The 22657-nt window shown below is 38.3% G+C and overlaps 1 protein-coding gene across 5 annotated transcripts in view; it reads right to left on the reverse strand.

Annotated features, from left to right (window-relative positions):
- The window catches only part of NEK10 (NIMA related kinase 10), a 208172-nt gene that overhangs the window by 76942 nt on the left and 108573 nt on the right, over positions 1-22657 (reverse strand). For all 5 annotated transcript variants that reach the window (XM_077760735.1, XM_077760734.1, XM_077760732.1 and 2 more), the window contains exons 23-25: positions 17595-17724; positions 16963-17033; positions 2116-2329 (exon numbers count right to left, since the gene is read on the reverse strand). In XM_077760735.1, the coding sequence (XP_077616861.1) occupies positions 2116-2329; positions 16963-17033; positions 17595-17724 (415 nt within the window). The remainder of the gene's footprint in view (positions 1-2115; positions 2330-16962; positions 17034-17594; positions 17725-22657) is intronic.

Consider the following 22657-nt stretch of genomic DNA (forward strand, 5'->3'; position numbering starts at 1 on the left):
CGGATTTAGTACTAACGGATCAGTTAGTACTACATGAGCAAGTTGCATCACAAACTTTTTATGTGATCACTGATCATTTTACATAATTGGTGCCATCTGACAATTTTGTGCCATTTTTTAATTTGCATGGCTCATGCAAACACATTAACTTATTTAATCCTAGTGCCTTCTGCAATAGGTAATATTTTCCCCCTATTTATGAATGAGTATGGAATCTCTAGAACCTCAAAACTCCCTTGTAGACTATAGATCTCTCCATTTGTTTAACCTGGTTATGGCCTGAGGGCTAGATTTCTATAGTTAAAATGGCCTTCCAAATACGTACTGAAATATTGACGGATGAGATGATGTGGTGTGTTGGTTTTGTTTCAAAATAACCTAGGGATTGTAAGCAGTGGGCAGTGGGGGGGGGTGGTGAATGGGGGGCATAAAGACAATATGTGATTGGCTCAAAGCAGCAAACGCTTGAAGCTGGACAGTGTCTACATAAGGTGCTGTCTACTTCTGTAAACATATGACATTTTCCACAGTAAGAGTTAAAAAAAAAAAGCTGAGAAGTAAAAGTAAATAAATAAAACAGTCATTCTCAAGGTGTTTTGCTAAAGATAAGAGGATTTCTGCTGTTAGATTTTAAACTAATTCCACCTACATCAGCTACACGAATCTAACATAAACTGACTCTTTTATGTCCAACTGGAAATTGGCTAAGTAGCTTTGCAGTGCAGAGCTTAACAGAAGGCCTCAAATGCCCCTAAGATATATAGAAATGGCCAAATCTCCTGCATTTTAGTTTACTGGGAACACTATACTATGAATACAACGTGATGTCCATAAAATGGTGTGTTTCTCATTGTTGCCTACTTTTTACAAAGTCAGGTAGTAAAATAACAAGAAAAGTGAGCTCTAACTCCCTGTATGTAAGATTTCACTGTGTTCTGGGGCGCCTGGGTGGCTTAGTCGGTTAAGCGTCCGACTTTCGCTTAGGTCATGATCTCGCGGNAAGAGCTTTGGCTCCAAGTTATTTGCTCCTAAACATAAACCAAGGCCTTAGATAATCACCATGGGTTGTTCTGTGAAATTACAGCTGGGCTCAGCAAGGCAATAAAAATGAGTTTTCCGCCCAAAAGAACCTTTAACTAATAGATTCCAAGTATGTCAAGACAAACCCACCAAACAGTAATGCTTTCCTTTTAATAGAAAGTAGCTTGATGGAAACTCTGTTATTCAAGAACTTGGGGGAAAAAAGAAAGAACAGAACAGAAAAGAAAAGAAACCCAGTTGTGTCTTCTCAAATCAACTGAGGCCGAACAGGTCTTTAGGGTCCTGGAAAAGAATTTAATGAACAAGTACCTGACCAAGAATGGGAGTCATGACCCTCTTTTCTTGGGGCCCCATGCCCAAGAGGGAAGGAAAGAAGAATTACCAGGTTGCAGGGTCCCTTACAAGATCCCTGCTTGTGGGGAGCCCAGAGCATGAGTGAAGGACAGATCACAAGTCATGATCCAACAAAAGCATAGGGGGAAGTGAGACAGCAGCAAGAGCATCACTGGCATGGCCGCCTGCACATGTGGACATCTGCAGTTTTTCCCTTTTTCAAGCTTTGCTTAGAAATAAACTTAAATATCAAAATAATTTAAGGGTTACTGGCAAGAAAGATAAAAGGATATATCCTCATTTGAAGCATGGCTATGGTATGATCACCACAAAGAGTAATGAAAGCAATTAGGCTCATAAGACAAAATTTTAAGGCAATTGTTATTTCCTTCTCAGAATTAACACAGAACATTTTCATCCATAGTCCCCAAATCAGGTTGTTAAAGAAATAAAATACATGCATTCACTGCCTTCTACACAAAGAGCATTATATAAACTTAAAGAATTGCTAAGAGATACCTCTAATTAAGGGTATTTCTTTGGAAAATCATTAATACTGACTTATTTTAATTATAAGATCTAGAAAGGGATGCAAATATGTAATTATATAATAGTGAAACACTGCATGTAGCAATTAATATTTTCCTAACTTAAGATCACCTTCCTTTAAGACAAAGCCTGAACAACTTCAGACATCCTTGTTAGAGGGCATCACGAAGAGACTGAAAGATGTGCACTTACATGAGATAACAGAGCCAGCTCACGGTGACATGTGACAGCATTCCGGTTGGCCTCCATAAAGTACCTCTGGGTGCGCTTCCGTTCCCGATCCAGCTTCTTCTCCAAAGCCAGCTGGGATGTGGATAAGTTGTCTAAATATTTCATCATGACATCCGATATCATCGAGCTGACTTCTACAATATCTGGGCGGGCTTCTGCATCAGGAGTGAGGCACCTAAGAGAATATAAGCTAATTACATCACTCTGGTCAATGTTGGGACCAAGGCCATGCGGTGTGGAAGTCAAGGTTGAACCCCACTGTGTCCACCATGGTGTCTGCACCCAAGAGCACCTGGGATAACATGGACAGCGAGCAGAGTTTTGAACCCATGACTTCTCAAGAGATATTTGGAAAGTTTGGGAAGCAGAGGGAGGCAGCACTGTTCTCTTTGCATTTGGGCTGAGTGAGAGGCCAGGGCTATGGCCTGAGCATGAATTGTTCCTCGGGTCTCAGGAAAGATGGGTACAGTCACCTCCTCCTTTGTGGACTGGGTATTTTCTATAATCACTGCCAAGGCATCACTCAGTGAAACCAAGACAGATCCCAAGAATGCAGGCCCTGATGGTCACCCTGAGGCACCAAACGGAAGGAAGGTTCCTAGGGGGTCATAACATATTGGCCTTTTCCAACTGTACAGCAGCCATATCAACCCAACTTGATTAGTGTGAGTCTTATAAAACAAGAAGTCATAAAAATACAACCCAGTTACTCAGAGGTTTAAGATATTTGTAATAATTTTTTAAGCAGCTAATGTGACACGTTGCATGCTAATATTCTCTGAGATTTGGAGTTAGGAAATGGCAATCAGCTTTTTAAAGAGAATATTATTTATGTCATAGCTAAACAGTAACCAAAGGCTATTCTAGACGCTATGGAATCAGTTATCATGATCATTGTCAGCATGTTTTAAGTACTTCTGGTACTCATCATGATATTTCAGTTCAAGTTCTCTAACTTCACTGAAGTCATGATCTTCTTAATAAATTTTAATTTATTTGGAGTTTGAGAAAAAGATCTAATTTTCACATCTTGTATTTGATTTAGCAACCTATAGTTCATATAACTTTCACCTATACTGCTGTCTCCAGCGAAGAGGTTAGAACCATTTTATTTTTATTATTATTATTCACAACAGAAGTCAAAATAAGACTCCAACTTGTTAATTTGCTTATTACTCTTTTTGACTTGATTATGAGTAAAATATACATCTTTTTAAAATGTTTTTACTTATTTCTAAGAGAGAGAGAGAGAGACAGCATGAGCAGGGGAGGGTCAGAGAGAGAGGGAGACACAGAATCTGAAACAGGCTCCAGGCTCTGAGCTAGCTGTCAGCACAGAGCCCGACATGGGGCTCAAACCCATGAACTATGAGATCATGACCTGAGCTGAAGTCGGACGCTCAACCGACTGAGACACCCTGGCGCCCCAAAATATACATCTTTTAACTAGATTTTAAGACATCATCATCTCAGGCTTAATTTTCATCTCTTGCTAAGGCAGTCGTCTTGCCCTATGGTTATGACAGGCACTTACACATCTGCTGAATTCATATTTAACAAAGTTCAGTCTTTCCAGTTATAACAAAGAGAGGCAAGAGATTGTACAGACAAGGCAAGCTACATAATTTTTTAGGTGCTCGGTGCAAAATGAAAGTGTGGGGCCTCAGCAGGGGGTGAGGAAGTCAATCTCCCTTCCCCTGGTCCAGTGTCCTAAGTGATGGTAGACGGGAGACCCTCAAGAGACTGCAACCTCCATGCCCACATGATGTACTTGTTACCTGGATTGGAGGTGGGCAAGAGGACCCCACTGAGTCACCCACTGAACGCACCAGCCTGGTTAGGGATGGCCTCTCTTTTGCCTCACCCCATGATGCCTGGAGGGCACATGCTGCACCCTAGTCCCTTCCTTGTCTGCATCCACAAACCACTGAGGGGCAGAGGGAGGGTAAAGGTAGAACACAGGCTGCTGACACACCCAATTACCACACCAGGTAGAAAACAGCAGCAATGATGGGACAGGGACAGGGAGATGGAGCCACAGGCCACGCAGGGGCCAGAGGGCCAGGAGCAGATGCCTGAGAATCTATGTCAGAGAAGCAGGGAGTTGGAGGAACCACATATGAACTGAGGCTCCCTTGGCTCATCAGACTTCACTTCCAAAACATAAATTTAAAGATAAAATAATTAAGAATCCCATGACTTTGAATGCAGAACCTTAAAGCTTAAGCACAGGACAGTTTTTTAGTATGGGGGCCCTGAGCATTGGTCACTGACAGGCAACGCTGAACTTCTGTGTCAATGACATATTTGTATCCAAATTTCTTACTTATGTTCATAATCATAAAAGAAGCTAAAATGTTGAATTTCACCTTCTAATTAAATCAGTGTCTTCACCTACTCTCACTTAATTAGCAAAAGGAATTAAAGCCGGTAAAAATGCTTGGGTGGCCTGGCATTTAGCAGCTGAGCTTTTGTTTCTAATCAAAAAAACAGCATAAGTTAGTTTTATGAATTCTATAGTTATACGTTATGGTAAATGGGAACTAGAATGGCCTCTGTTCTGGCATTTAGTCATTTCCTTCTCTCCCAAAGTTATTCCCATTCCTGCATCTGCCATCACTGAAAAAGGAGCCATCAGGGAAATGCAGTTTAGTGTCACAATTAGGGAGTCAGGCCACAGATCAGATTGCTGGAATTAAATCCTAGGTCACCATTTATTGACTCATTTTGGGCAAGATTTAGCTTCTAAGTCTCAGGTAATGCATCTTTAAAATGGGATAATCACAGTCTCTACCTCAGTGAGCTGGTATGGCAATTAATGAAGTCATCTGTGTGAAGTGCTGGCACACTGTAAAAGCTTAATACATTGAAAAGACATTCTACACTTTTATTTGTCCTCCATTCCCTCCCACATTTAATCAACACCAAATTCTGGGGCTTCTCCTCTGAAATATTTATTGAATCCATATCCCTCCCCTCTAATCCCATAGCTATTAGCCTATTTGATTGTTGCTTTCTTGGACTAATAAAAGAGTTTCCTAAATGACACTCCTCTCTCGTCTACCTCTGACCATACTGTAAACTGCTACAAAAATATTATTTAATGTTCCTAAATCTGACTACATCACATCTCAACTCAGAATTCCTCAATAGCCCCTCATGGTCCAGTAGAACAAAACTAAAAATTTCCAGCATTCCATACAAGCCCCCACTGGAACCTGCCTTCCCTCCAGCAGCTACATACCAAATACTCTTATCTGTCCTTTCCTACATAATGGAAATCTGTCCTTTCCTACATGGCTCTCTTATACAGCCATTTCTTCACTCATTTTATTCCCTCTGCTTGAATTTGTTTTTTGCTAATGGTGTCTGCCCTTTCCCAGATCTCATCCATATCTGCTTGCTAAAAACCCCACTCTTTTCTAAGTCTCCTTTAGGAAGGCTTCTTGGACCACCCTCAAGTGACTTAATCATCCCCTTTTTGTATTTTCTCATTATACTGTCTTTATTTAAAAACTTAGACTACTATAATTATTATATTGTAATGATCCGTTTCACCAGTAGAAACTGGAGAGTACAGACAGGTGTCACCTTCACCATGATCTCCCCAGCATGTAAAATGGAATCTGGGTCCTCAGATTCAGCAAATGAATGAATGAGTGAATGAATGAATGAACGAACAAACAGACTTAGGCTAACATCTAAGAATTTACCTGTCCCAAAATATATGCCCCAAATATCTGGCCACAAATTTTAAGACTTCAAGGAAATCTCTTACCAGAAGTTCTAGTTTAGCCTCAATTCTCTAAATTACATCCCTGTTTAGATATTTCAGAGAATTCTTAAAAGCAAACAAATGCTGGGGCAGCTGGGCAGCTCAGTCGGTTGAGCATCTGACTATTGATTTCAGCTCAGGTCACAATCTCATGGTTCAAGGGATTGAGCCCCACATCATGTTCTGCACTGAAAGCATAGAGACTGCTTGGGATTCTCTCCCTCTCTCTGCTCCTTTCCTGCGCTTGCTCTCTTTCTTTCTCTCTCTCAAAATAAATAAACATGAAAGAACAATTTAAAAAAAGAGTGTGAACAAATGCTTCAGTGACTCTCCAATAAAATAAACATAAAATCGTGTCCTAGAAAAAGCCTAGGTTGTTCTACTCACCCCACCCAGTTTGTCCCCACTCTGCTCTGAGAGACCAGATGAAAAGAATTAGAAAGATCTGACATTCAGTTGTATTCATTTTGTGTTTCAAGAAATAGAGTGGAAGATTATGGTGGCATGAGTTGTTCCCTTTATCTCTCTCCTTTAATTTATATCCAGTAGGACACCCATAACCCAACAAGGCTTCCTCTGCACAGCACACCAGGATGCCAGAGCAACCCATACATCTGTATGACTGAGGGTGAGTAGATCGGACTTCATGGAGGTGGTAGAACCAAGGGTAAAGCATCAGAACTGAGGGAGTCTGAAATTCTGAAAAAGAACCAAACAGACATTCTGGAGCTGAAAAACCAATAAATGGGATGAAGAATGCATTACAAAGCACTGGAAATACAAGAGATCAGATGGAAGAGAGAATATGTGATCTGGAAGATAGGAATCTGGAAATGATTCACATGGAGGAGAAGAGAACTTTTATATTTAAAATGACTTTTTATTTTTTTATTTTATTGTTTTTAATGTTTTTTTAAAATTTATTTCTGAGAGAGAGAGAGAGAGACAGTGTGAGCAGGGGAGGGTCAGAGAGAGAGGGAGACACAGAATCCAAAGCAGGCTCTAGGCTCTGAGCTAGCTGTCAACACAGAGCCCAACGTGGAGCTTGAACCCATGAACCATGAGATCATGACCTGAGCCAAAGTAGGATGCTTAACCGACTGAGCCACCAAGGCACCCCTAAAATGACTTTTTAAAAGTGAAGAAATCTTGAAAGAGGTATCAGACTCCTTTAGGAGAGCCAACAAGAGTCTACAGCCATACCACCCTGAACAATTTCGTCTGATCTCAGAAGCTAAGCAGGGTCAGGTCTGGTTAGTACTTGGATGGGAGAGCCAACAGGAATAATGGTATACCATAAAGAAAACAGAAGAAGCAGGCAGAGGCAGTTAACAAAAAATAATAGTTGAGAACTTCCCAAGCTGGGGAAAGAACTAGACATACAAGTCCATGAAGCTAATAGATCACCTTACTAGCTCAATGTAAAAATACTTCAAGACCCATTATAGTGAAGCTGTCAAAAGTCAAGGATAAAGAAAGACTCTTAAAGGCAGCTAGGGAAAAAGAGACTGACCCACAAAGTAGCTCCCATTAGACTATAAGCAGATTTCTCAGCAGAAAATCTATACTCCAGAAGGGAGTGGAATAATTATTCAAAGTACCGAAATATAAAAACTGTAGGCAAGAAAACTATTCAGCAATGTTATCCTTCAGGCATGAAGGAGAAATCATAGTTTTCCCAAACAGAAGCTGAATGAGTTCACCACCACTAGACCCGCCTAACAGGACATGTTGAAAGGGGCTCTTCTCCCTTAAACAAAAAGATAAAAGTACACAAAATTTTGAGTAAAGTGATAAAAAGACAGAATCACAAATTGTAACTCTATTTCAGAATAGGGTGTTAAATTATGACATAAAGGTTAAAGGAGAAAATCATTTAAAAAAACAGTACATACTACAATTTAGTAATAAACAGCATAAAATGGGTAACTTGTGACAACAAAACTATAAAAATGAGAAAAATAAAATGACAGAACCTGTATAGACAAATGAGGATTCATTGTTAACAGCATAAAATGGACTATTTTATCTGTGAGACATTTTACATAAACTTCATGGTAACCACAAAACAAAAATCTGGAGCAAAGACACAAAACAGCAAAAAAGGGGAAACTGAGCAAATTATCATAGAAAATCACCAACCTAAAAATGTAAACAGAAACACAAAGAAAAAGAAACAATAGAGATACAACACCAGAAAATAAAAGAGAAAATGGCAGTAGTACGTCTTCATATACCAATAATCACTCTCAATGTATATGAATAAACTCACCAATCAAAAGGCACCGAACGTCTAGATAGATTAAAAAACAAGACCCAACTAAATGCTGCCTTCAGGAGACTCATCTCAGCTCTAAAGACAAACATAGATTCAAGGTGAAGGGGTAGAAATTGATAGTCTAAGCAAGTGGTAACTAAAGGAAAACAGATATAACCATACTTACATCAGACGTAGTAGACTTTAAGCCAAATATGTAACAAGAGACAAGGTCATTATATAATGATAAAGGGGTCAATACACCAAGAAGATAAAACAATAATAAATATATATTCTTCCAACATCTTAGCATTGAAATATATTAAGCAAATACTATCAGATCTTAAAAGAGAAATGGACAATGCAGTAATAGTAGACCCCACTATTAGCAATGGATAGATGATCCAGACAGAAAATCAACACGGATATGTTGGAATTAATCCATACTTTAAAACAAATGAACTGAGACCTATGTAGAACATTCTGCCCAATAGTAGCAGAATACACATTTTTTTCTCAAGTGCACATAGAACATTTTCCAGGATAGATCATACGAAAAACTAATTTCAGTAAATTTAAGAAGACTGGCATCTTACCAACTATCTTCTCTATTACAATGACACAAAATTAGAAATCAACAAGAGGAAAGTGAGTAGATTTTTAAAAAGTGGAAACTACAGGGGCGCCTGGGTGGCTTATTCGGTTAAGCGTCCGACTTTCACTTAGGTCATGACCTCGCGGTTTGTGGGTTCGAGCCCCGCGTCGGGCTCTGTGCTGACTGCCGGCTCAGAGCCTGGAGCCTATTTCGGAGTCTGTGACTCCCTCTCTCTCTGACCCTCCCCTGCTCATGCTGTCTCTCTCTCTCTCTCTCTCTCTCTCTCTCTCCTAGAAATAAATAAAACATTAAAAAAAAACTTAAAAAAAAAAAGTGGAAACTACACAACACACTACTTAATAAGCCTACTGATCAAAGAAGAAATTAATAGGGAAATAAAAAATTATCTTGAAATAAATTAAAATTAAAATGCAAGAAATAAAATTTTGTGGGATGCAGCAAAAGCAGTTCTAAGAGGAAAGTCTACAGCAATAAACACAATATTAAGCAATTTTAAGCAATATTAAGAAATTAGAAAGATCTGGGGTGTCTGGGCAGCTCAGTAAGTTGAGCGTCCAACTTTGGCTCAGGTCATGATCTCACAGTTCGTGGGTTTGATCTCACAGTTCGAGCGCTGCGCTGACAGCTCAGAGCCTGAAGCCTGCTTCAGATTCTGTGTCTCCCTCTCTCTCTGCCCATTCCCCATTCTTACTCTGTCTCTGTCTTTCCAAAATAAATAAAAATGTTTAAAAAAAAATTAAAAAAAGAAATTAGAAAGATCTCAGATAAACAACCTAACTTCATACCTCAAAGAACTAGAAAGAGAGGAAGAAATTAACCCAAAATTAGCAGAAAGAAGGAAATAATAATCGGGGTGTAAATAAATTAAGTGGAGCCCAGAAAAGCAATAGAAAGAATCAACAAAATTAAAAGTTGGTCCTTTGAAAATATAAACAAAATGTACAAACCTTTAGTTAGGCTAAGAAAAAAGAGAGGCGACTCAAACAAATTTAGAAATGAAAAGGAAACATCACAGCTGAAACTGCAGAGATACAGACAAGAAATGGATACATTTCTAGAAACACACAACCTACCAAGACTGAATCAGGAAAAATGGAAAATCTGAACATACCAATAATGACTGAGGAGACTGAGTCAGTGAAACTCTCAACACAGGAAACTCCAGGCCCCAACAGCTTCACTGGTGAATTCTACCAAACACCTAAGGAAGAATTAATACCTATCCTCTTCAGACTATTGCAAAATATTGAGGAGAAGGGAACACACTTCCAAACTCATTTATGAAACCAGCATTACCTTGATACGAAGTCACATAAAGACACCACAAGAAGAGAAAACTATTTAAAAAAAAATCCCTGATGAATATAGATGCAAAAATTCTCAACAAGATATTAGCAAACAAAATTCAAGAATACATTAAAAGGATTAAACACCATGACCATGTGGGATTTAGCCCTGGGAAGTTCAACACATGCAAATCAATAAATGTAATTCATCACATCAGTAAAATGAAAGATAAAAACTACCTGATTATCTCAGTAAGTGCAGAAAAAGCATTTGTCAAAATATAACATCCTTTTATGATAAAAACTCTCAACAGATTGGATGTGGAAGGAATATATCTCAACATTAAAAAGTCCATATACAACAAATCCACAGGTAACGTTATACTCAATGGAGAAAACTTGAAAGCGTTTCCTCTGAGATCACAAGCAAGGCAAGGTTTCCCACTCTCATCATTCCTATTCAGTATAATACAGGAAAAATCCTAGCTAGAGCAATTAGGCAAAACAAAGAAACAAATGGCACCCAAATCAGGAAGAAAGAAGTAAGATTTTCTCTATTTACAAATGATATAAACTTATGTGTAGAAAATCCCAGAGTCAATCAAGGAAAAACGGTTAAAATTAATCAATGATTTCAAGACGGTGGCAGGTTACAAAATCAACTTACAGAAACCAGTGGCATTCTTTAATACTAATGATGAAGCATTAGGAAAAGAAAGAAAGAAAACTATCCAAATTGCAATAGCATCAAAAATAACAAAATACTTAGGAATAGATTAACCAAGGAAGTGAAAGACCTATACAACAAAACGAAAAGTCTTTGCTGAAAGAAAGTGAAGAAGACACAAGCAAATGGAAAGACATGTGTGTTCATGTATCAGAAGAGAAAATATTGTTAAAATGGCCATACTACCCAAAGCCAGCTATAGATTCAGTACAATTTCCATAAAAATACCAAAGACATTCTTCGCAGAAATAGAAGAAATGATCCTAAAATCTGTATGGATCCTCAAAAGGCCCTGGATAGCCAAAGCAATCCTGAGGGGAAAAAAAAAGAATAAAGCTGGAGATAAGACATATCCTGATTTTAAACTACACTATAAAATCATAGTAATAAGAACACTATCATCCTGGTACAAAAATAGACCCAGAGACCAATGGAAGAGTATAGGGAGCCCCACATTTAAATCCCAGCAACTAATATTGTTGTCAAGTAATATTTGACAACAAAGCCAAAAACACACACTGGAGGAAAGAAAGATGTTCTCTTCAACAAATGCTTCTGGGAAAAGTGAAGAAATATATGCAGAACAAAGAATATGCCCCCGATCTCACATCACTCACAAAAATTAACTAAAAATAAATCAGAGACTTAAAAACATAAGACCCAATACCATAAGACTCTTAGAAGGAAAGGAAGAAGTTCCTTGATATTGGTCTTGGCAATGATTTTTTTCTAATATGATGCTGAAAGTACAAACAACAAAAGCAATAAATAACAGATGGAACTACAGCAAACTCAAAAGCCTATGCACAGCTTTTGCTAATCAATTAACAAAATGAAAAAGTAGCTTACAGAAGCAGAGAAAATTTTTACACACCACATATCAGATAAGGGGTTAATATCCAAAATATATGAATAACGAAACACAACTTAATAACAACAAAACAAATAACCTGATTAAATTGGACAGAACTAAATAGGTATTTTTCCAAAGAGGACATCAAAATGGCCAATAGGCACATGAAAAAATGCTCAACATCACTAATCACCAAGAAGATGCAAATAAGAACCACGATGATCTATCACCTTACACCTGTTAGGATGGCTATCATCAAGAAGGAAAGAGATAAAAGGTGTTAACGTGGATTTAGTGAGAAAGGAACATTCACACATTGTTGGTGAGAATGTAAATTGCTTCTACCACCACAAAAAACAATACAGAGTTTCCTTAAAAAATTTTAAAAAAATTAAAAAATAGATCTACCATACGATCCAGCAACTCCACTTCTGGGAATATACCCAAAGACACTGAAAACAGGATTTCAACAAGGTATCTATACTCCCATATTTATTCACAATAGCCAAGATATGGAAACAACTCAAATGCCCATCATCATATGAATGAATAAAAAAGAGTTGGGTGTATATATACAATGGGACATTATTCAGCCATGAAAAAGGAAGATATCTTCCCATTTTTGACAGTATAGATGGAACTTGAGCACATTATGCTAAGTGAGAGAACTCAGAGAAAGACAAGTACTGTATCACTTATGTGGAATCCAGAAAAATCAAAGCTATAAAAAAATAGAAAGTAGATGGTGGTTATCAGGACATGAGGGGTGAGAGCTATACAAATGATGACATCTAAGGGTATAAACTTGTAATAAGTAGTAAATCAGCCATAGATATATAATTCACTGAATAATGAACATAGATAATAACATTATACTATATTTATATAATATGATAAATACTGCTTCAACGTTAATCATATTACAATATATCAAAGTGAAATGCTCTATGCCATAAACATACAAAATGCAACATGTCAAATTTACTTTGGGGAAAAGAAAAAAAAAACAGAGATGGGGGGGGGGATGTAAAGATCCATTTATCCTTAAAACTAGCTGCAATCATTAAGTTTGTTAGTCGTCATGACCGGCTCTGAAACAAAGCACCAGACAGCTTATGCAACCAGGCACAGAGAGAGAAATGTAAGGCAATTGAAATATTTTGTGCATAAAAGGGAATGTTCTTCTTTTTAAAACAGTAAACAGACAATACTCTCTTAATAGTGTACTGGAAGGTAAAAATAGTCTTGCTGGTACTGGGCAGAGCAACAAAATGGATTTATTTTCTGCCCAAACTCTTCAGGGTTGCTAAGTTATCCTCCTAATGTAAAAGCCTGCTGGGAAAGACAAGTTCCAGGGACACAATGTGCTTGTATGCCATATGAACGAACAGGAAAAAGGAAAGATCCTACACATTAGAAACTCGACTGCATGAACTCTACCTGAGACAGGGTGTAGACAGTGAAAATGAGATGGAAACGCAGAAGAAGGATAATGTAATTGGAAAGAACACCAAGTGTGAAATTAGGAATGAGTCCAGTAAACTTTTCCATTAATGGCTGTCTTGTATTTCAAAGGCTCTATCATGTTGCTCTTGATCAGCTCTCAGCCTAATTTGCTGAGTCATAAATGATCATTAAGACCAACTTTTTCTTTTATACACTCTTTGCGTCAATTTCCTAAAGAAAATAGGAAACTAAAAAAATAGAAAACTGAATTTGCTTCCTTATTCTTTTGGAACTTAATTTGTAAAGACTAAAAATCCAAAGCAAATTAAATATGTAATTGCATAAAATTCATGGATGAATTTGGTTTTATGTACATCAAATTTTCTAAAGATAAAAATTTATTTGTGATGTGAACCCAATGAATCTTGAATACCTTTAAATGAAGAAAGACCACATCTGCTATAGAATGCACACTGTTATCTTAATGTATGGTCAGTTACCAAGTTAAATCATCAGTTCTTACTTATTATGGTATCTTAGTATTTTGAATTAAAAGTGCCCTTATGAACCTTTAATCCTGAGTCCCCTTATAATGATCATTCATCCTTTTAAACATTCTGATGACAGGGAACTCACTCCCCACCCAGCAGCCTGCCTCACTATGGGCATCTCCAATTCTGACACATACTTCTTTTTCTTTTTAAGTTTATTTATTTATTTTGAGAGAGAGAGCACAAGACAGCATGAGAAAGGGAGGGAGGAAGGGAAAGAGAGAGAGAGAGAGAGAGAGAGAGAGAACCCCAAGCAGGCTCCAATGCTATCAGTGCAAAGCCCGACGTGGGACTCTATCCCATGATCCATGAGATCATGACCTGAAACCAAGAGTCAGACACTTAACCGACTGAGCCATCCAGCTACCGCTGCCACATACTTCTAATGGTGATCTGACCTGGGCCTCCTTGGAACTCCACTCCATGGCTGTGGCTCCACTTCTCTGAAGTTCCAGAGAATAAACTCAGTTGTTGTCACATTTTCAGTGCCATTCCCTTTTCATGCTTGTATCCCAAACTTGTTGACTCCACCTCCAACTCGCCATGGGAACAGCCCCACTTCTCTCCATCAACACCACCACTACTCCAGTCAGATTCCCCATCATCTTCTGGCGGATAGCTAGATCAGCTTCCCTTCGCTCCCCCATTCCTTCCTGTTTATTCCCCACAGAGCAGCCAACATGATCATTGCTATAGAAGAAATTTTCACTATATGCCATAAATAACCTTAAATTTTCTCCTCAGTACTCAAGATAAAAATTCAAAACCCTCAACGTGACCTAGTTGATCAGGCCCCCCCGTCTGCCTCCCCAGGCCCTAAGCATTCTTTGGCTATTCTCTCCCTTACTTGGCACGCCACATCTCCAATTTCTTTTAGTTCCTCAAACTAATAAGTTCTATGCTGGTCTATGAAATGTTTTCTCTACTCTGTTTACTATTTGAGAATTAGTGGTTGTTTAGATCTCGGATTACATGTTCTTTCTAAATGGGAACTTCCCCCAAGTCCCTAGACTAGGCCATGTCCTTCCAGACTCTCATTGCTTCCTTTACCATTCTTCATCAAAACAGAACTTGTTTTATATACTTAATCCCGTAAATAGTAACACTAATATTATTAATAACAATACCTAATTTTACTGATGGTTCATTAATGCTGGAACTATGCGAAAAGCACTAGAAGTATTATCCTATTTAGGCTTTGGAACAAGCCCATGAGTAGTTACTATTGCTACCTGTACATCACAGATGGGGAAGGGGGTTGACTGGAAGAGTAGGGATTAAAATATAGCTGATTCTAGAACCTACTAATGTTCTTAACCTTTACATGTAATATTGATATCTGACTCCTCCACTAACCTGTTAACCTCAAGACACATGGATACCAGTAGCCAGGGAGCCTGTCAGAAGCAAATTAAGGTCTCGTTTGCCCAGTGTCACAAACTCAGAATAACGTCTCTGTACATTTTCTCTGCACCACCCTTTCCCTCCCCTGGTCTTGATGGGACTCAAATACCTATGAAAAGGAGAAATTAAATGAGCAAATCTGGTATTCTTGTCCTCACATCTCCAGAGACTTCTTGAATTTTTTAGGCACTTTCCAGAAAACAAATAGCAGATAATAGGATCGAATTGTGGAGACAAGCAATTTAAATACTTTGTCTGGATTCATTAGCAGCAGGGCATGATCTACTATATGCAGAATTCAGATTATTCCAAAAGGGGTTTCAGCTCATTTCCCATAATATTAACAATGATAATTGCCAATATTGCTTAAGATTTACCATTTGCCAGGCTCTATGCTAAGTGATTTTCATAGTTACTTTGTATAATTATCACACCAGCCTGATGAGTTTGGTATTATTACAGCCCCCATTTTAACTGGATGAGGGAACAGAGATGCAGAAAGATGGTCCAATGTTTGTTCAGAGTCTGCAGTTAGTGAAATTCAGCCCCATCTGGGCCTGGGCCCCTTAACTGTAGGAGAGCATAGCACTGAACAAGGGAAGATTCAGGATCTAATCCTACAAACTGTGAGAGCCCCTAGTAATGCAAATGATGCACTCGAGGGAGAAAGTGAAGGGAAAACATCTCTTACATTCCATCAGAGGTGGTGCCACGTGCTGGGGCCGGTACAGAACCAAGTTTAAAGGGAACTGGGCAGGACAATGGACAGATATTCTCTCTGGGGGGAGTCTGGGATTTCTATAATAATAATAATGAGGATTTGACTGAGCCTGATGGTGCAGATACATAATCTTGAGCCAACTTAGGAACATACGTTGGTATGGAGATAACAGCCAGAAAACAAGTCATTTATTCATACGACCAGTATTTTTTAAGGGTCTGTCTTGCACTAGGCGCTGCCCTAGGCACTGAGGAGCTATGAATTCTCATTCATAGCTGGAGAAGAGCCTGCTCTTGTAGAGTTTTCCTTCTGGTGGGGACAAGGCAGACAATAAAGAAACAAGTCTGCAAGCACCTGTCTAACATGTCAAGGGATGGGCGTCCTGAGCTTTATAAAGCAGAGGGCCAGAAAGCGGAGGCTGTGGGGACATCAGGCAGAGCCATGAATGAAGTGGGGCCTATGCATGCACGTACGAGAAGGAAGAGAAGTCCAGGAAAAGGGAAGAGCGAGGACCAAGGTCCAGAGGCAGTCGCACGCCGGGACTCGCAGGGAGCTCCCTGTGGCTGGCACCGAGGGAGCAGAAGAAAAGTAGGAGGGAAGGGGGACAGGTCAGCAGGGACAAGCCCTGTGAGGTCAGAACTTTGTGAATGCAACAGGAAATGACTTTCATTAAAATCCCCCTATATTGATGGCTGGAGCACTTCTTTCTGACTTTCTCTGAGAAATTATTATGCAACATAACATTACAATTTAAAAATAGAAGTGAAAAAGTGCTTGCAGTTTTATCATCTTACATGGCCTTTTCCAGTTTCCCATGTCCTTGTCTAGCCTTTTCTCACATCTGTGCATATATTTGCAGTTTTTCTCAGAGTTACAAACAGCTTTACATCCTGTTTGCCTTACTTAGCTTCTTATCATATTTGTGTTACAGCCTGATACAAAGCCGCCTGAATAATCATTCTAATGGCTACGTGACACTGCAAATGCATAGACCACTTCCCCACGGACACTTCAATGGCTTCCCAATGGTTGCCATTACTGATGATGCACAAATATTTTTCCAGGTTTGGATTACTTGGGAGCCCTTCTTCGTGAATATTGATACAGAAATTCGTAGAGATGTATGAGGTATTTCTTGATCCCTATGGGTTTGGAGTTGGGAGGATAATTACCTGCTGATGGTATCCGTCACTTTCTCAGAGTAGGTGCCTTCTGGCACTGGTTCATATACGGCCTCCACTATCTGCAAAACAGACAGACTAGTGTGATGGACATAAAGATGCCATTAATACCTCCAATACTTGGCCACAACATGAAAGCTACTCAGTAGGCATTATGACCATGTGCAAACTTTCATCAGAAGCAAAAACATCCCAACAAAGAAAAAATTAACATCAATCAAACAGTTCTTGAGCACAGACTGTATTCTTCAAGCTGAGTTAAAGTTAGCCTCCGATTCATAATATAGGAGATAATGTTCCGGATAATGTGTAGGATAATATAATGCGCCGATTGTAGGCGATCCAAACCACAATTAAAAATAAAAGACCAAAAGTAATTTGATAGATTTATTTGTATAATTTTCTATGATAAATGAAGACCATTGTAGGGGGAAATGTGCCTTAGCCTGTGATGTATATTTAGAAGAAAGGGGGCAAATAATGAACTGGATCATGTGGTTAATAAAACAATGTGCCTGCTTTTAAATTGACATTTTCATAAAAGCCACAAATGTTCTATTTAGGAGGAAAAGAAGTGGCATTTTTAGCAACACAAGACCCTTTTGTCTCCCAACACTGCTTACTTTTGTAGCCAGGGAGAGCATGTTGGTGCTGTAGAAGGGGGGATTCAGAGTTGCCATCTGATAAAGGATGCAACCAGCCGCCCAGACATCAGCCTTCTCCCCGTATGGCTCGCTCTTCAGTACCTCAGGACTGAGTTAAAATAAGGATGTTAATAGATGCTGAAAAAGGCAGAAGAAAGCAGCACAGAAAAAAGTCCAATTTTCAAGCAACAGTTGGAGATATGAGGGGGAAAAAATTGAAACTCTTTATCACTAATTCAAGTAAAATAATAAAAACTGCCTTTGAATTCTCTCAGACTCAGATGAATCAAGAAGCACAATCAAGCAATTCCATTGTAAGCATGAAATATCAAGGAACCTTATAACTGTTGCCTATTAAGTGCCCAAGGAAGTTGTTTCCAGAAGCAATCACCCATCTGTGGTAGAAGGAATTGTTGGCCCCAGCTCTTGACTCTTCTGGAGAGTTTGCACATCTCACCCTTACAATAGCCTCTTGGGCAGTGGTCACTACCGACCTCTGCCTTTGGTTTGGTTTTGTGTTGCTCTGGCCAATGGAATGCGGAAATGACAGTGAGCCAGACCAGAGCCCTTGTCTTAGCAAATATTGAGTGCTTTCATTTGTCCTTCTAGGAGGTTCTTCCATTACCATGAGAAGAACATATCCCAGTGGCTGTTGTCCCACTAGCCTGGGTCCAGCATAAAATACATGGAGGAGATCTGTCCCAGACACTATAAACCTACAGCCTGAAGGAAGGAGGGCTTGCCCAGAAGACCCAGACCTATGGGTCTAACCATAACTGCTTATTGTTGAATGCCACTGACATTTTTGTGGTTTGTTACACTGCATTATGGGATAATTGACCGATACAGCCCTGTCCCTTTGTTCTTCAACTCTAGCCTATAAAGTAGGAAGAAGACCATATTGAAATATGTTGCAGAAAATGACATCCATCCTGTTCGTCTCTTCTGAAATCACATTTCCAATCTGGACATGGATGCTGTCAGCCTTTAAATGAACTTAAGCTGTGAGAGTTTATGGTTTTGACATTTTTTAAATAGAGGGGAGTGCAATTCCCCTGGGTATTTTGGAGTAATAGAAGTTTCCTCTTTCATATTTGTAGAGGGAAACTCAGCAAAGGGTTGAAAGCACTTAATATGCACGCATCATAAATTAAGTAGTTTAGCAGTTTGGTTCTATGATATGTATGTAGGACTGTGCACAGCCCTTTATTTACATAAATAGAGTAGGGATTAAGGGTTAGCTTTGGTGGTGGACTAAGGTATAAAGAAATTGATAAATTGATACTGTAACAACCAGAGTAGATATAAATCAATGTTGACTATTAAGACTATCTGAGAAGTTGCTATTTTTGTGAGATCATGAAAAAGAATTCCTGGTTTTAGATTTACGTTATGTGCTTACAGAAGCAGGTATGATTTCTAGGTCTCTCAGTTGAGCATTTTCATATTTAGTATTTTTGAGCTCAATAACATGGCGTTGGGGGAAATGGGAATGAAATTTCCAGGGCTCTGCTGGTTCCAACTGTATAAAAAGTGTCTCCTGTTGTCACCTATCAACTGTTCACATTTATAAAAAATGCCTTAACAAGAAATAATGTCCTCAAGAGAAAATAAAAATGTCCTTGACTCCCCACAGACAAATCTCTCATGTTTTAATCTACAGAATTCAGAGGATTTGTCTCCTATTTCCAAAGGCTTGTGAAGCAGATGCTATGAGTGTTCCACCCATTTTTCCTAGCCCCTTTTCCATTTCCTGTTCCCGAATGCTTTCACTCTCAGCAACCAGCATCTGTACTTCTTTGGGAAATAGCCTTCATTTTTTGCTCAAAACATAATTACTCAACCTGGGGGAAAACACTTGTAAGAATAGAATTTACTCAGTTGATTGTTCTCATCATCCTATCTCCTCCTTCTCACTAGAGACCACAAACCCCTCTCATTCCGACAGGCATGCCCCTTCGCACCGTGGCTTTGCAGCTCCCATCAAGGGGTGGGGTCTATTTTTCCACCCCTTGAATCTGCACTTCATATGACTTGCTTTGGCCAAGAAGATACCAGCAATAGTGCTATAAGGAAAAACTTAGAAAATACTCTTTGGGGCTTTCTCTCCCTTCCTGCCCTTGAAAATCCTTTGAACACAGCCAGGTGACTGAGCCCAGGTTTGCCTGCTGGATGATAATACATGGCCCAATTACCTCCAGCACCACTTTCCATGGCCAGTCCACTACCAGACCTGTGAGTGAAGCCATTGGAAACTTGGTGACCATACCTCCCGAGCCCAGTCAATACTCTAATCAGCAGTCCTCACTGAGACCAGCCCAATTTGCCAACATCCAGTGTACTGATGTTTTTAAGAAGTTTGTTGTATTAAGTCACTAAGTTTTGACGCAGTTTGTTGAAGTTAACTGTTATAATAGATCTCATCAGATTCTCAGAGCTGTGCATGAGCCCCTGAATCAGAGCTGTGCATGAGCCCCTGAAAAAAAGACCAAGAATTATTTCTCTGGAAAAGAATTAAGAAACGGAAATGAGAGACAAACACAATTGCCAACTATCATATCACTTTGCTTCTGGGATAAACTTCAAATATCCTCTGAGGTAAGAGTTTCATAATCACAACCAAAAGCAATGAACAAATAGAATGCAGAGTCTGATTTCTAGAAGCCACAACAAAACGTTGTTATGGTCTTAACCGTGTCCCCCCATCCCCAAATTCATATGTCGAAGTACAAGTCCCACTACCTTAGAACGTGACCATATTTTACAATAAGTTCTGTACGAGATGATCAGGTTAAGATGGCGCCACCAGGATGGGCCCTACTCCAATGGGATTGGTGTCCTTCTCCCCATGAGTATGTACAGACAGAAGAAACACCAGGCAAAGAGGCAACAAGAGGGGGGAATCCTGGCATGTGCAAGCCACAGGAGACAGGCCTCAAAGGAAACTGAACTGGCCAACACTTTGACCTTGGCCTTCCAGCCTTCAAAACTGTGAGAAAAGAAATTCAAGCCACCCAGTCTGTGGTATTTTGTTAAGGCAGACTTAGAAAGGCAATGAAGGTTCTATGAGAAAACCTACTTCTGTGTTTTGCAACTTCAAAAGAACCCAGCCTTTTGGAAATATGGCTAATTTCATTGATTCAATCACAACTTACCAATATCATATAAGGTGTTTGGTGATTATTATTTGAAAACCATTGTAAAATAATTTGTTGTCTTGAAATAATTTCCAATTTCTCCACTTAAGGTGAGCCCAACTACATTTAGAAAAATACAGAGATTTACAGCTAGTAATGCTTCCTTTAAGAGAAAAACATTAAATAGTATACACACACAATTTAAAATGGGGTTTTCTAGTCTTAATTTGTCCTAAGGTACAGTATTCAATCTAGTAAATATTAAAACGTATTAGTTTAGTGAAGGTTATTTATACACCATTGTACCAGAAAGCCATGGTTGGACTGACTGTGTGCATTCATCAGAACTTACTTTGGCTGTGAATAAATGATATAAAACTGTTTTATTCTAACTTGTAGGTAGAAGAAACTGGGATAAGATTGAAAATGCTATTGCCAAAAGCATTACTAAATTGGTTAGTTCTTCTGTCTACAGTAGATGTTTTAAGAGAATTCTTTTAAATGGTTGACATTGATGTGGTCATTGGTGTGATGTATGTTATTTAGAAGGAATATTAACTTCAACAATCATTTTACAAGAGTTTAAACATGGAGAAAACTGTGCGCCTGTAATTTTGTTATAAAATGTTTGTTGCATTTCTGAGCCCACTTTGTATTCATGAGAAACAAAAATATAATGGGAGAAATATCTTAAATTACCAATATTTTAACTTTTTACAAAGTTTGGGACTTTAAAGTATCAACAAAGGATGTTGAAAATATACGTATCTTTGCTTTAGTCAAATTACTTTTCATTGTCTGATTTCTTAATTTTAGCTTTTTGAAATCTTGTGAATTAAGAATATCTATATCTATAAATATATAGATATTTAAAACTTAATGATAACAATAAATGTAATTCAGCAACAACAACAAAAAAATAAAATGGGGCTTTCTTTTTTCCAAACAAAAACATTATTCTGCATTTTAAAAATGGTTATTCCTATGTGACCCATTCATTTAAAATCTTTAGTGATGAAACAAAATATAATTTAGGCAATATTAAACAAAAATAGGGGCTCTTCTGGCAAAGATTAAAATAGTTACGATTAAGTGTGTAAAAGTTACAGCCATAGTCAGTTACATGTCAATTAAAAAAGTATTTATTGTTACCATTACATGGTGACTGCAATTAATCATAATGTATTATACACTTGAAATTTGCTACAACAGTAGATCACAAGTATTCTCATAACACACACAAAGAGGTAACTATGTGAGGTGACGAATATGTCAATTAACTTGACTGTGGTAATTATTTCACAATGCGTAAGTATATTGAAACATCACATTGTATACCTTAAACATATACTATTTTTAATTGTGAATAATACCTCAATAGTGCTGGAAAAAAATTTAAGTGAAGCCGGGGGTAGTAAAGGGTTAGGTGGATGACAAGGAACAATGTGCATTTATTATAAACATCTTAATAAATAAGTAAATATAACTCATAGCCTGAGGAGCCTTTCAGATGGGCCTGGACACTAAGCATCACCTCTGTTTTTAGTAAGTCATAAATTCACAAACTGATAGTGAAAATAAGGTAGATGAAAGATGAGGTTGAAAGGATGCTTAATCTAATTTTTTAAAAACATAAACTTTTTGTATAGATTTTTAAATTCCACTATTAGTCCTTCCCTGACATATAAACAATTAAGTTGCTAATTGCCAAGGATTCTTATTTACAAAGTGAGGTAAACAAGAAAAGCATTGGACCCAGATGTCTTTTAAAACATTTTAAAATATGAATATTTTGATAGCTCTTAAATAATCTGATAATATGATGATTCTTTTAAGTTTGGAGGGGGGACTTTATCCTTTAAATGGACCAAACTAAATAAAATTAGTGAAAAGGTTTTTTGTGTA

This window comes from Crocuta crocuta, unplaced genomic scaffold (genome assembly GCF_008692635.1).
Source record: "Crocuta crocuta isolate KB4526 unplaced genomic scaffold, BGI_CrCroc_1.0 scaffold253, whole genome shotgun sequence".
NCBI lineage: Eukaryota > Metazoa > Chordata > Mammalia > Carnivora > Hyaenidae > Crocuta > Crocuta crocuta.